Raw genomic sequence first — 12741 nt, 5'->3', positions numbered from 1 at the left:
GTAAAGCTCTTTTCATGTAGTCGCGATGTTATATTGTGTCATGTTCATCAAAATAAAATGGATAAAAAAACTACGGGAACCACAGCGTGTCCAACTTCACGTCTCCGTTTTCAGCTCCTCCCGCCTGCACGCTAATCTTGCCGATCGGTTACATCCAGCCGTAGCCGATGTCAAACATATTTGTTGCCTTTCTGGCTGAAAGAGCCTACTCGGGTATATATATATATTGGGATACCAGCGCTGGGGTGGCATATGGGGTTGCAATGCTTTTTTTTGGGTGGCAGCTGCCACCCCATGCCATTCCGGTAGATACGCCCCTGACTGTAATGTATACCTCTACTAAACCGTTGTGGCAAATCTATTATCACAGTGAATCTCTCTGATTAAAGTACTATGTTACAGTACTTACAGTTGAATCTGGTTTACTACAACTTTTTCTAAACAACTCTAATCATACGGTTACTTTCAACTGTATCATCAAACTGGAAATCACTATGCGTCAGATGGGACAACTGACATCCAAAGCAAAACATTATGAAAATAATATGCGTCATATTGTGACGCAAAAGGTTGTCTGTTAGAGAAAGTATGGGCCAAGTGCCAATGTAATAAATCTCAACAATCCAACATTTTTAGAAAACATGGCTTCAAATACAGTTTAAATACAAACATTAAAATTCATTTTGTACCACCCCAATCACAGGTGGGGGTATATTTTGATCATTTTTTTTCTGAAAGTATACCATGCTCACTGTCATAATAAATATTCAAATCTTTTCAGGGCCCGTTGTTTTTGAACAGAATTTAAAGCAGATAAAGAAAGTATTAATGGGCAAATGTGTGATGAGGTCAGAAGTCATTTGAGGTAAAGATTTATTTTCTGCTATTGACAGGCAGGTAGTAAGAAATAAACATGACTTATCTTGCCATGCAACTCAAATGTCTTTCTTGTAGATTTCACAACTACTTTCACACAACGCAAGTAAAAGTTGAAAGCTTCACAACAACCCCACAACACATTAACTCCAGTTCAAAAGACAACAATCAACAAAAAAGCTCAAGAATCGGTAAAACTCTCTTTATTATATTCAAGTTTCATTCATTCATTCATTCACTACGCAACTTTTTGGAACAAGCACTGAACATTGAAAGGAAATGACAAAGCCATCAACTGTGTGGATTTGAATACATTTCAAAAAGTTACTAATTCTGGGTTAAGAAATTCAGTTCTTTATATATGAGCAGATCGTTTTTAATCTTATACAGTATCTTAACTGGACCTAAAGCTTTCACACATTTCTCAAAACATAAAATCCTCTTACAACCATTTACACATTTTGAACTAAGACCACCATGCGCGGAGTACACTGTAGTATGTAATTGAGATCATACATAAAGATGTGGATCTATTTAAAGAACATGACCTAATTTTATCATAAAACAAAAGATGTGTTATCACACCCACACACACACAGACAACACACATCACCCTTAAGCTCCCCAAGCTCATTTTTTCTCCCTTTCGAAGACATTTCAAGGGTATGAAAAGTTCATAAAAATCTAGCCGTCACAGGATCACAAGAAATAAATACAGCTGGTTAACAAACGGGTTCTGAAGAGTAATGTTCAAATGAAACAATATAACTAGGGGTTTCGACATAGTAACACAGACTTTGAACACTGTTCATCAGATCTAAATGCAAATCAAGGTTTTACAAAAAAGAAAAATGATCAATTCACTGAGTGTTCAGGAATGTGTGAATATTTGTTCATGCATAATTCAGTCATCAGTATGACTCTGTGTGTGTCAAGGAGGGGTTTCTAGCTTAGGAGCTCCAGGTACGTAACAGGCACTTTGCCTTTCTGGTTGCCTCTCTCTCCAATAAGCCAGTCCGGGTCCATGCCGGGCACGGTGTACACGGTAATCAGCTGCAGAATAACATAGAAAGACAAATTAAGAACAAATTGGGATATGGATTCCCTTGCACCGTCCTCAAAAGAACCGTTCATTCAAAATAACTAAACCATTAGTGTTTAGTAATAGTGTTTGTTGTTCTAGCTAGCAAATGTAAACATTACAAATAGTAATAAATTTGTCAAATTGTTTACTTCTGCTTCCTAATGAGGTCTCGTAAAGCGCTCCCTCTGGAACGCTGATCTTAATACCTTTAGTGTTTGATGCGCCAGGATTACCAAATCTTCCAGTGACAGCATGTTTAATATGTGGGAGTAAAATATGTTAGTGCTTAAAACAGATTCCATAATCGGGAAAATTGGGAAAAAACAATTAAATAACCCTGGTTCCCCGAGATAAGAACAAGCATTGCATCAGCTGGCGCTAAGGAGGAAACTCATGTTAACTATGACATTAGCTCTGTTTACATGGACACTTTGTTTTGATAAGTTTAATATCAGATTGATGAATCAAAACGCACTATTTTACATAGACGCTGAATAATGTAACCGAGTTGATATGTGCATTTATATGACTTAATATTTACCTACTGCTAGGGGTGGCACGGTACATGAAAAAACATTTGAACCGTTCGGTTTGCTTTTCTCGGTTTGGAGCGTGTGTGTGATGCACAGTTCGACGCATGCGCAATGTAGAGCCTCCGTTTGAGGTGTTTATACTCGACGCACAGACTGGGTGCCAGAGTGATGAGAGGTCATGCTCGGCTAGATTCGCCTGGAACTCAAGCTTCTTGGGTTGTGGACCTGCGCGCAAAGTTATAAAAGTTGACGTGCACACTGCCAAGCGAAATGGAGGCTGTTTCTCGATACGCATTCTTCAGCGATCTTTCGTCCTGGTGTCCTCGCTCTACGTCATCATTAACCGTCAAAGTTCAATTCCAACCCTGCTTTCCAGTTCGTTTTTTTATGAACTTCCCTCGCTAACTTCCCTCAGTCTCGTTCACTCGGATGTACGTCATTGCTTACGTTGTACGAGTGCCCACTACTGCTAGAACACTTGAAGTGGGTTCAAATGGATCGCCCTAAGCCCTTGATCGCTTGGAAAGTGGAGACCGCCCCTTCCATGTGCAAAGTGTGACACCACAATCGTGTTGCATTGTGGGATATGAAGCTGCATGAAGTGTACATATGAAGCAGACTCACTCCCTCGGTCAAAATCGAGGGAACGAGGGTCTGTCCATACAAACTTCCCTCGTCCACTTGACGAAGTGGAACGCACTTCAAAATGGCGACAGGGATTCCCCCGAGGGGAAGTGCTTAGGGAAGTTCGCGAGTGTGTGTCTAAAACTGGAGAGGAACGCACCCCAGTTCTCAAGAACGCAAGTACAGAGGACGCATGAAAATACCCGGATGTGTTCTTGATATCGAGAATGTATTGAGTCCAGAATTGCGCGCTGAAATCGTTTTACGCCCCAGAAATCATTGCGGCAAAACAATAGGCTTGTTCAACTTCATGCGGCGCCGCAAGAACTGACAGCCGGATGACATCGGAGTACCGCGAGAGCGAGACGAAATTAGACTGTAAAGTAAAAAAAGTAGATAAAAGGAGATGACTGAAGCATTAGGATGATCAGAGGCAGATCACGCATGGCATCAAGTTCGGTCTATGTTTTCACTACAAAAAGTCAAAAAGAATAGTTTCATATTGCTATGCATGCTGTGTGCACCAAAACGAAACCGAAATCTCAGCATAAAGGAATTCAAGCCCCAGCCTGAAATAACAGGTAGCGGTAAGTGCAGTTTTTCCCATTTGAACACAATGGCCAGTTGGTAACTATGGGCACTGTTATCTTATTTCAATACTATATTCACACTGTCCGAGTGTTTTTGTCATATGCGCTCTTGTGCAAGCAATGAAAATTCCTGTAAACCTTACAAACTAACACATTCACATATGCACATGTCCATATAATTTCCCCACAAAACTAAACAAATTGAACAGCATAATGTTACGTCTTGCATTAATAATAGGGGAGAACGCGGAACGAAAGTAACAAAGCGATTTTCACAGAGGACTGATAACATTTGCATCCCAAACTATGACAGCATCTTTACAACCATTGACAGAGCTGACAAATATCGCGTTATTTACTCACAGTTTTCCGGGTGTAGATCCAGAAAGGTGCTTTCAACCATGATAAGTAAATTCCTAAAGCGGTCATTGTTTTCTTATATTTCGCGTTGTGTTTTTCGTCTTCAGGTTATTTAGTGCTCTAACACATCCTGAAGTTTGACCTCTCAGAGTTTTTCAAAATAAAAGCCCTAAAACTATGATACTAACCGTGGGCTTTATAAACTGTGCCACCCCTACCTACTGCTACTGTATTACAGATGCTTATTAGGAGACGACGAGCGCATAATGATTTGGGCCATGCTGCGTTTATTTACCACACAATTAAATACTTGAAACGGTCTTTACTAACTGATAAAAGACTATTTATTAGGTGCACTGAACGTAATAATATTAATATACGTCATCTATGCACAGGGTAAGGCCTTAAAAACATCAGCCAATCGTTGACGTGATCATCGCGTAAACGATTGGCCCTCTGGCTTGTCAATCACTGCCATTACGTTCCTTGTGAGAGACGTGCACGCTCTAGTAACGTTAGACAGGCGACGCATAAAACTCCGTCGTTAGTTTCGGTTTGTTTTCATTGTCGCTCCTGCTTTCTTCCTCGAATTTGCACCATGGAAGAGAAGAAACCAGAAGGAGGACGCAAAAGAAAGACTAAGTTGCTGAGAAGAGGAGAAAATTGTCAGAAGAACGTAATGTAACCAGAGTCGCTATTGGAGAAACATTTCAACGCTGGAGAGCAATGAAGGAACAGAGAGGTGTCAAGACAGATGCGCAGTTCGCAAAAATTCTTCTCGACAGGTAACAGTGATTATTCTTTCTTTGTGGAATAATTATTGTTGTACTGTTATTCAGGTATATTGACGTTGTTCTTGTACTGTAGTTGTAAGGCGACCAGTCTGCTACATGCTAGTTGAAATGGGAGTAGCGTTGACTGAGCTAACGTTACGTCTTATGTGTTTATTATCATATCATTTCACATAATGAATCCATTGACGCGACACAGCATATGCCAGTGGTAAACAAACACTCGTGTTCAAATACTCGTGCACAAGTTTTGGGAGGCGTTCCCTAGAAATGAGCTGTGAAGGAGGTGGGCTGTTCTCACGCATGCGCTCATTTTAAAAACTCAGTAACAGTCTTTGGATTCTCAGTCAGCGAAAACATCCTCTGTATCACCTTTAAGGTGACAAACAACTCTCCCCTGCTCAGCTCTTATTGGCCGATTCAAACTTGGATGGGCATGCCCTTCTCGAAGGTTAAATACCAAAGACCTTCTCCTCCCTCTCTCTCTTCCGACTCCCTCCTTCACATTTTCTCTGTTCCCAGTCAACGACAAGCTCTCACAGTAACCCCTCCCCCTGGGATGGAGGGCGATCAAGGCCTAGAAGCATGGCCTTGCCTTTTTTCTATGAGTTTTCGCCAAACTGACCTGAGTTTTGGCCCAATAATGGATTTTCGACAATCACACCAAACGCGCTTTAAACGCTTGCAAACGCAAGGCGCGATGCACTGCCTTTTTAAAAAAAAGAGCAGTGCGACGCGGCTTTTCATATTGCTAAGCAACCACCGAGTCAGCTGTCTTGTCAATCAAATATTGAAGCGTGAGCGCTCTTTTGCTGTTAACTGTCATATTAGCAGAAACTTTAAAAAGAGGGCACTTGCTCTGACCTTGTTTGAGGGTGAGATGTGCACAAACACTCAGGAGAGAGTGAGCGAGTGGAGTCCGGTTCTTCAAAGCAACTGTAAACTTCCCTCACCACAACGTAAGGCCCGCCTCTCCCCTCATTTGATTGGACAATGCAAAGACGCGAATGACGTCGGGTGCTTCTCCGCTCTCACGGCGCATTCACACGGGGCGTCAGCGTTAACGCTTCCCATTCACTTTTAATGGGTGACGTCAACTGAATTGTGGATCCGTCGGCGCCGCGTCAGTGCCGTTGCTCGCGGCAGAAGTTGAACATTTCTCAACTTTTCAAGCGGCAACGCGTGCGTCAGCCAATCAGATCGCCTTATGCAAATTACCTAGACAGAGCCAGCCAATTACGTTTATGGAAGAATGGAGCATGTGTAGCGGCCACTGTGATTGGCTGTTGGCCACGCTTCAGACAAGCCTTCCGTTAAGCGTTAACCCTTACGCCCCGTGTGAATGCGCCGTCAGTGTTCCTTCAAAAACGCGTGCGCAGCAGGCGGCAAAACCGCAAGGCGCTCGGCGCGCATAAACAGCGCGCAAACGCGCCCTGCCCATAGAATATCATTCAAAAAAGGCGCCTGCAACAGCCATAAACGCTTTTGGTGTGACTGGCCCCTTAGGCAGCCAGTAAATACAGAGGACAACGTGTCTGGTAGCAATGCAAAAATGGCTCTGACCACTTACATGTCCACCCATTTCCCACTTCGTGCAGGTCATTTCCACTAAATGAACAATTTCAAAAGAAATCTCTAAGATTAAATGTAAGGAAATTTTAATAAGAAATTGGTTCATACATTTGAACATTTCAAACATAAGATACATCTTAAAGGTGCCAGTGCAATACTTGTTGCAAGTTATAGTTTAAAATTATAGCAAGTTAGTTTCACATTTCAAAAACAGAGCAAAAATTTAAATATTAGTAAGTGCAATAAACACTTAACAAATCAAATTGCAAACTTTGTTAAACGTAAACACTTCACTTGAAGGGAAATTTAAAATGAAAAAAAAAAACTGGCAATAAAACAATGACTTGCATAACTTCACAACTAACTTAAAGTTACACAACTAGGTCTCTTGTTTTTATTTTCTTCTCATTAAATCTAGGTCATGAACGCTGTGGTCGGAGTTACTGTTTCCACTACAATTTGAGACATTAGGAGTATAGAGCATTGGCCTATTGTAAAGTTGACCTGGGAAATGAGCTGCTGCTTGAAAGTAACATTTCATCCCGTTGTTGATTTCTCTCTTAGTGTTGTTCAATTCTATCCAAGAAGAATCTTTGTTCAGCTGACCAAATGTGCATTAGTTTGGCATATCCAGATGAAGGTTTACGTCCTAGATTAACAGAAATATGCATTATTTCGAGAAATCGAACTTTGTGGTGCTGTTTGAAAGTAGCATCTCATCCCGTTGTTGATTTCTCTCTTAGTGTTGTTCAATTCTATCCAAGAAGGATCTTTGTTCAGCTGACCAAATGTGCATTAGTTTGACATATCCAGATGAAGGTTTACGTCCTAGATTAACAAAAATATGCATTATTTCGAGAAATCGAACTTTGTGGTGCTGTTGTAGAAATCACAAACAGAATGTGCCATTTTCTTTAGCACTTGTTCAAACTATAATAGTGTATTTTTATGTATTAAGGCACTGTTAATAATGGCATTTGTTGAATGCACAAATCTAAATCTCTAAAATTAAAGTAAATGCACTGTATAAGTTATATGTTCACGCAGTGTGTATCTCTTTGCATAAGTTACGCATCGCTAAAAACTTACCAGACACGTCTTCCGAGACGTTAGAAGCACTTGCATCAAGGGAATCCTTTTACGAGAAGCCGATCTCTACTCCCATTATTTCATCCATAATGCTATAGAATGGAAAAACTCGACTGCGATTTCGCTTTGTAGCATCTACTCTTAAGACTGATTTTTAATTTGGTCAACTGAACGATTATACCGGCTTCTTTCAGTTTTTCAAATACTTGCTAGAAGAGCTCGTTATTGCCTGATTTGCGACAGTCTAGTCTTTCAACTTCTTTCAAAATATTGAGTAACAACGTGGTTGCTACTGCAGACCAGTTTTGTTTACTGCATGCCACCTTGCCTTCGACAACAACATCCATGCACCATACATCATTACGCGATCTGACGTCGTCCCACATACGCAAAACCTTCCATTTGAATTTTTTATTCAAGTGTTTACATGTCCTCTCGGTCAGATTAGAAAAGGTTTGAACAACCCTTTACAATCTGAACTAAATTTTTATTAGATCTAGCCAATTCAATCCGATTGACATGTTTACATGTGACTTTTTTAATCTGATTAAAGTCCTATTACGATTGGATTATTAAGGGGCCATGTAAACACTATTAATTGTAACGTCTGTCCAAATCACATTCCAATGTTGCTCGAGTCCGTCATTTCGGGGGCGTCTGTGATTTTTATAGATGTCAACCAACAGGCTTCAATGTTAAACATGGGTTTCTCCCATAATGATAGCTATTGATGCAATGCAAATAAAACTGTTTCATAAGGGAAACAACATTATGGATATGAATTTTCTATTTGTTTGAAAGCTGAAAGGTGCACACATAACTTGAAAAATGCATTAAGAAACTTTGCATGGGTATTTAAATCAGCAAATATTGAGATCTGAGATATCAGTATTTTATTTATTTAAATTTAATTTAAAAAACTCTTGAGATTTAAAATCTCTTTTTCAGCAGGGTCCTGGCCTCTTGAATGGTTATAAACTTTTGGTAAAAACTTGACATTTTTTCATGGTAATGCTTCACTGTTTTTGCATCACTTGTCTGCGTATTTGCGGTGTAGTCAGCTGTCAGTCTGGTCTTCGGTCAACTAAAGAGGGTTCATGTCACAAGTGCAGAACATTTGATTTCTCAGTTCCTCTGTGGTAAAATAAGCCCCTACCTCAACCTCATCTGATTAAATCATTACTTGCAGGAAACTGAAAACATGCACTTAACCAGACCACAACCATAAATGCATTTCCACTTTATTGATTTAAAAGAAAACAACTAAAACAAATGTCGACAAAGGGTGACACTAAACAAACTATCAGGCCATATATTAACGAATATGCTATTCAATATTAACTGCTTATTCAAAAGAACTGTTGTAAAAAATCAACAAGAAAGAAAGAAAGAAAGAAAATAAAAAACTACAATTATTGAAAGACAGACATACAGAAAGAAAGGAAGGAAGCAAGACAGACAGACAGACAGACAGACAGACAGACAGACAGACAGACAGACAGACAGACGGACAGACAGACAGACAGACAGAAAGAATTAAAAAAATGAATGAAAGACAGACAGACAGAAAGACATACAGAAAGAATGAAAAAGTGAATGAAAAAGAAAGAAAGAAAGAGATGAAAAATTATGAATGAATGAACAAAGACAGACAGACAGAAAGAATAAAAGAAAAAAGAAAGAATATAAAAGGAAAAAAGAAAAACAGACAGACACAGAGAAAGAAAGACAGACAGACAGAAAGAAAGAAAGAAAGAAAGAAAGAAAGAGTGAAACAGACAGAAAGAATGAAAAAGTGAAAAAAAAGAAAGAGATGAAAAAATTATGAATGAATTAATGAATTAATGAACTAACAAACGAATGAATGGATGGATGGATGAAGACAGACAGACAGACAGACAGACAAAAGAAAAAATAATAAAAAAATGAATGAAAGACAGACAGAAAGACATACAGAAAGAATGAAAAAGAAAGAAAGAGATGAAAAAATTATAAATGAATGAACGAAGACAGACAGACAGACAGAAAGAATAAAAGAAAAAAGAAAGAATATAAAAGGAAAAAAGAAAGACAGACAGACACAGAGAAAGAAAGAGTGAAACACAGACAGAAAGAATGAAAACGTGAAAGAAAAAGAAAGAAAGAGATGAAAAAATGATGAATGAATGAATGAAAGAATGAATGAATGAATGAATGAATGAATGAACTAACAAACGAATGAATGGATGGATGGATGAAGACAGACAGACAGACAGAAAGAGTAAAAGAAAGAAAGAAAAACAGGAAAAAAGAAAGACAGACAGAGAAAGAAAGAAAGAAAGAAAGAAAGAAAGAAAGACAGACAGACAGAAAAAGCGAAAGAAAAAGACAGACAGACAGAAATAATAAAAGAGTGAAAGAAAAAGAAAGAAAGAGATGAAAAAATTATGAATGAATGAATGAATGAACAAATGAATGGATGGATGGATGAAGACAGACAGAAAGAGTAAAAGAAGAGAGAAAGAAAGAATATAAAAGGAAAAAAGAAAGACAGACAGACAGAGAAAGAAAGAAAGAAAGAAAGAAAGACAGACAGACAGACAGACAGACAGACAGACAGAAAGACAGAAAAAGTGAAAGAAAAAGACAGACAGACAGACGGACAGAAATAATAATAGAGTGAAAGAAAAAGAAAGAAAGAGATGAAAAAATATGAATGAATGAAGACAGACAAACAGACAGACAGAAAGAGTAAAAGAGAGAAAGAAAAAAGGAAAAAAGAAAGACAGACAGACAGACAGAGCGAAAGAAAGAGATAAATGAAAGAAGGAAGGAAAGAAAGAAAGAAAAACAAAAAGAAAGACAACATGAAAGAAAGAAAGAGTTAAAAATGAATGAAAGACAGACAGACAGAAAGACAAACAGAAAGAAAAAACATCATACATACATACAGAAAGAAAGAAAGAAAGAGTGAAAGACAGACAGAAAGAATGAAAAAGTGAATGAAAAAGAAAGTAAGAAAGAAAGAGATGAAAAAATGAATGAATGAATGAAGACAGACAGACAGAAAGAGTAAAAGAAAGAAAGAAAGAATATAAACGGAAAAAAGAAAGACAGACAGACACAGAGAAAGAAAGAAAGAAAGACATACATACAGAAAGAAAGAAAGAAAGAAAGAAAGAGTGAAAGACAGACAGAAAGAATGATAGAGTGAAAGAAAAAGAAAGAAACAAAGAAAGAAAGAAAGAGATGAAAAAAATATGAATGAATGAATGAATGAATGAATGAATGAAGACCGACAGACAGAAAGAGTAAAAGAAAGAAAGAAAGACAAACAGAAGAAAAAAAACATAGACAGAATAAAAGAAAGAAAGAAAGAAAGGATAAAAGAAGAAAAAAGACAGACATGCAGCAGTAAAAGAAAAAAAAGAAAAAAGTAAAGGAAAGAAAAAAGAAAGAATGGAAGAATTAAAAAAGAAAGAAAGAAGGAAATAAAGAAAAAAGCACCACCAGTGAAACTACATCATGAACTTCCCAAGGAACTGAGATGATGAATTGTTATGAGATAATCCTGTTGATAAATTCCTACCTCATCAGCGAGAAGGGAAAGTTCGCTTGTGTCTGCAGCATCGTAGTCATAAAGCACTTTGGCTTTGCGAGTGCCAGTGGCGGGTGGCTTCACCTCCTCTATCTTCAGCGTGCTGGACCCAAGTGCATTGGAGGCATTGTGGGGATGACTGGGGGAGGAAGCCCCTGGCAGGGTAGCAGTGGCAAGGGGAGAATGACCTGCTGACACCCCTGATGTAGAGGCATTTGTAGCAAAAGCATTATGAAACCTGAAAACAGATCATAGGAAAGACATGCTGTGTAAGTGGAAAACAACATTACAAGAATGTGTAGATATTTACTTCTGTTTTTCAAAAGCAACATTTTCCATTCAACTCCTGAAGCACCATTTTGCTTTCATTCAAGAACTGCATTCACAACATAAGCTTAAGAAACATGATATGTTTATGACATCATCCATTCAGAAGAAAGATTTCAAAGAAGGGTCAAAGGTTGCTTTACTTTATTACTCCTCTATCACAAGACTGTGAACACTTCCTTTTTTAATATGATGGAAAGAGTTACTCACGTATCTCCGTTTGCACTGAGCAAGAGAGCACAAGAAAAAACAGAAACGTAAGGTCAAAGTGGAAATCGCAACTGCCATTCCTAAAATCTGTCTATCTGCTATTCTCACCTGCTCAGTTCTTTCTGAAGGTCCTGCATGTGCTTGTGACACTGTGCATAGTAAGCAGCCTGAGCCTCCACAAACTCATGAAGGCAACGCAAGTGGTTCACCTGCAATGGGAAGATTGAGGTACTGTATAAATCACCTTAAACACATCAAACTGTGCCACGTAACGTTCCAAATGAAAGCCTGTCTGTCAATGGCATGTACTCACATGTGTGCTGCTGATGCCCTCCAGGAGGAGGCGTGTCACTTCTGCCTGTCTGTCAAACTCAGTCTGAGCCAAACGCAATTCTTGTTCAGCCTGGTGAAACCACAACCCATACATGCAAGCCAAGGAAAACCATAAGACACATCATCATAAAAGGTCCTCTCAAAAAAGCAAGCATGTGCTGTTTAATGCAAAGAAACATGTTCATACTTGACACACACACACACACACACACACACACACACACACACACACACACACACACACACACAAACACACAAAAATCAATTTGTTGATCTAATGTGGTAAGCAAACAGGAATAAGTCAATCAAGGCATTAAGAGTCATTTCGACCTCTTTCAGGAATACTCCACTGTGTAGCCTACTTGAATGTGTTTGTATTGTCTCCTTTAGCCAATAAAAACATTACTTAAAGGACAAGTTCAGTATTTTACAATTAAAGCCCTGTTTTCAGATCGTTTATGATGAAATAGAACAGTTTTGACTGAAATTTCAACATATGATGCTGGCCCGAGAATTTTCGGGTGTTTGTTGTATCACCTTACACCTCTATAATGGCTGTATAGGTGCACTGGAACAATCCTTCATAAGATGCATTAAACTTTCGTTTACAAAGACCTGAAACTCATCGAGTGGTCAGGGGTGTTCACTGATATGCTCACACAAAAAACGCCGCAAAATAATATTCCAACAGGTTTTATCGTTTTTGTCCAACTCCATTGACTTGTATTAGATGTGCCGTATATGGTATTACTCCGCGCCGGGAACGTTGTTTGTA

At 38.7% G+C, this 12741-nt stretch overlaps 1 protein-coding gene across 4 annotated transcripts in view; it reads right to left on the bottom strand.

Annotated features, from left to right (window-relative positions):
• Positions 1-1057: 1057 nt before the first annotated feature.
• The window catches only part of sh3glb2b (SH3-domain GRB2-like endophilin B2b), a 58762-nt gene continuing 47078 nt past the window's right edge, over positions 1058-12741 (bottom strand). For 3 of the 4 annotated variants that reach the window (XM_073860373.1, XM_073860374.1, XM_073860375.1), the window contains 4 exons: positions 11947-12036; positions 11742-11842; positions 11088-11334; positions 1058-1929 (listed from right to left, as the gene is read on the bottom strand). In XM_073860373.1, coding sequence (XP_073716474.1) covers positions 1822-1929; positions 11088-11334; positions 11742-11842; positions 11947-12036 — 546 coding nt within the window. In that variant the 3' untranslated portion in view covers positions 1058-1821. Of the gene's footprint in view, positions 1930-11087; positions 11335-11633; positions 11649-11741; positions 11843-11946; positions 12037-12741 lie in introns of all 4 variants that reach the window. The other variant, XM_073860372.1, reaches the window with a different exon arrangement.

This window comes from Misgurnus anguillicaudatus, chromosome 22 (assembly GCF_027580225.2).
Source record: "Misgurnus anguillicaudatus chromosome 22, ASM2758022v2, whole genome shotgun sequence".
Taxonomy (NCBI): Eukaryota; Metazoa; Chordata; class Actinopteri; order Cypriniformes; family Cobitidae; genus Misgurnus; species Misgurnus anguillicaudatus.
This window is presented reverse-complemented; position numbering and strand designations above follow the sequence as displayed.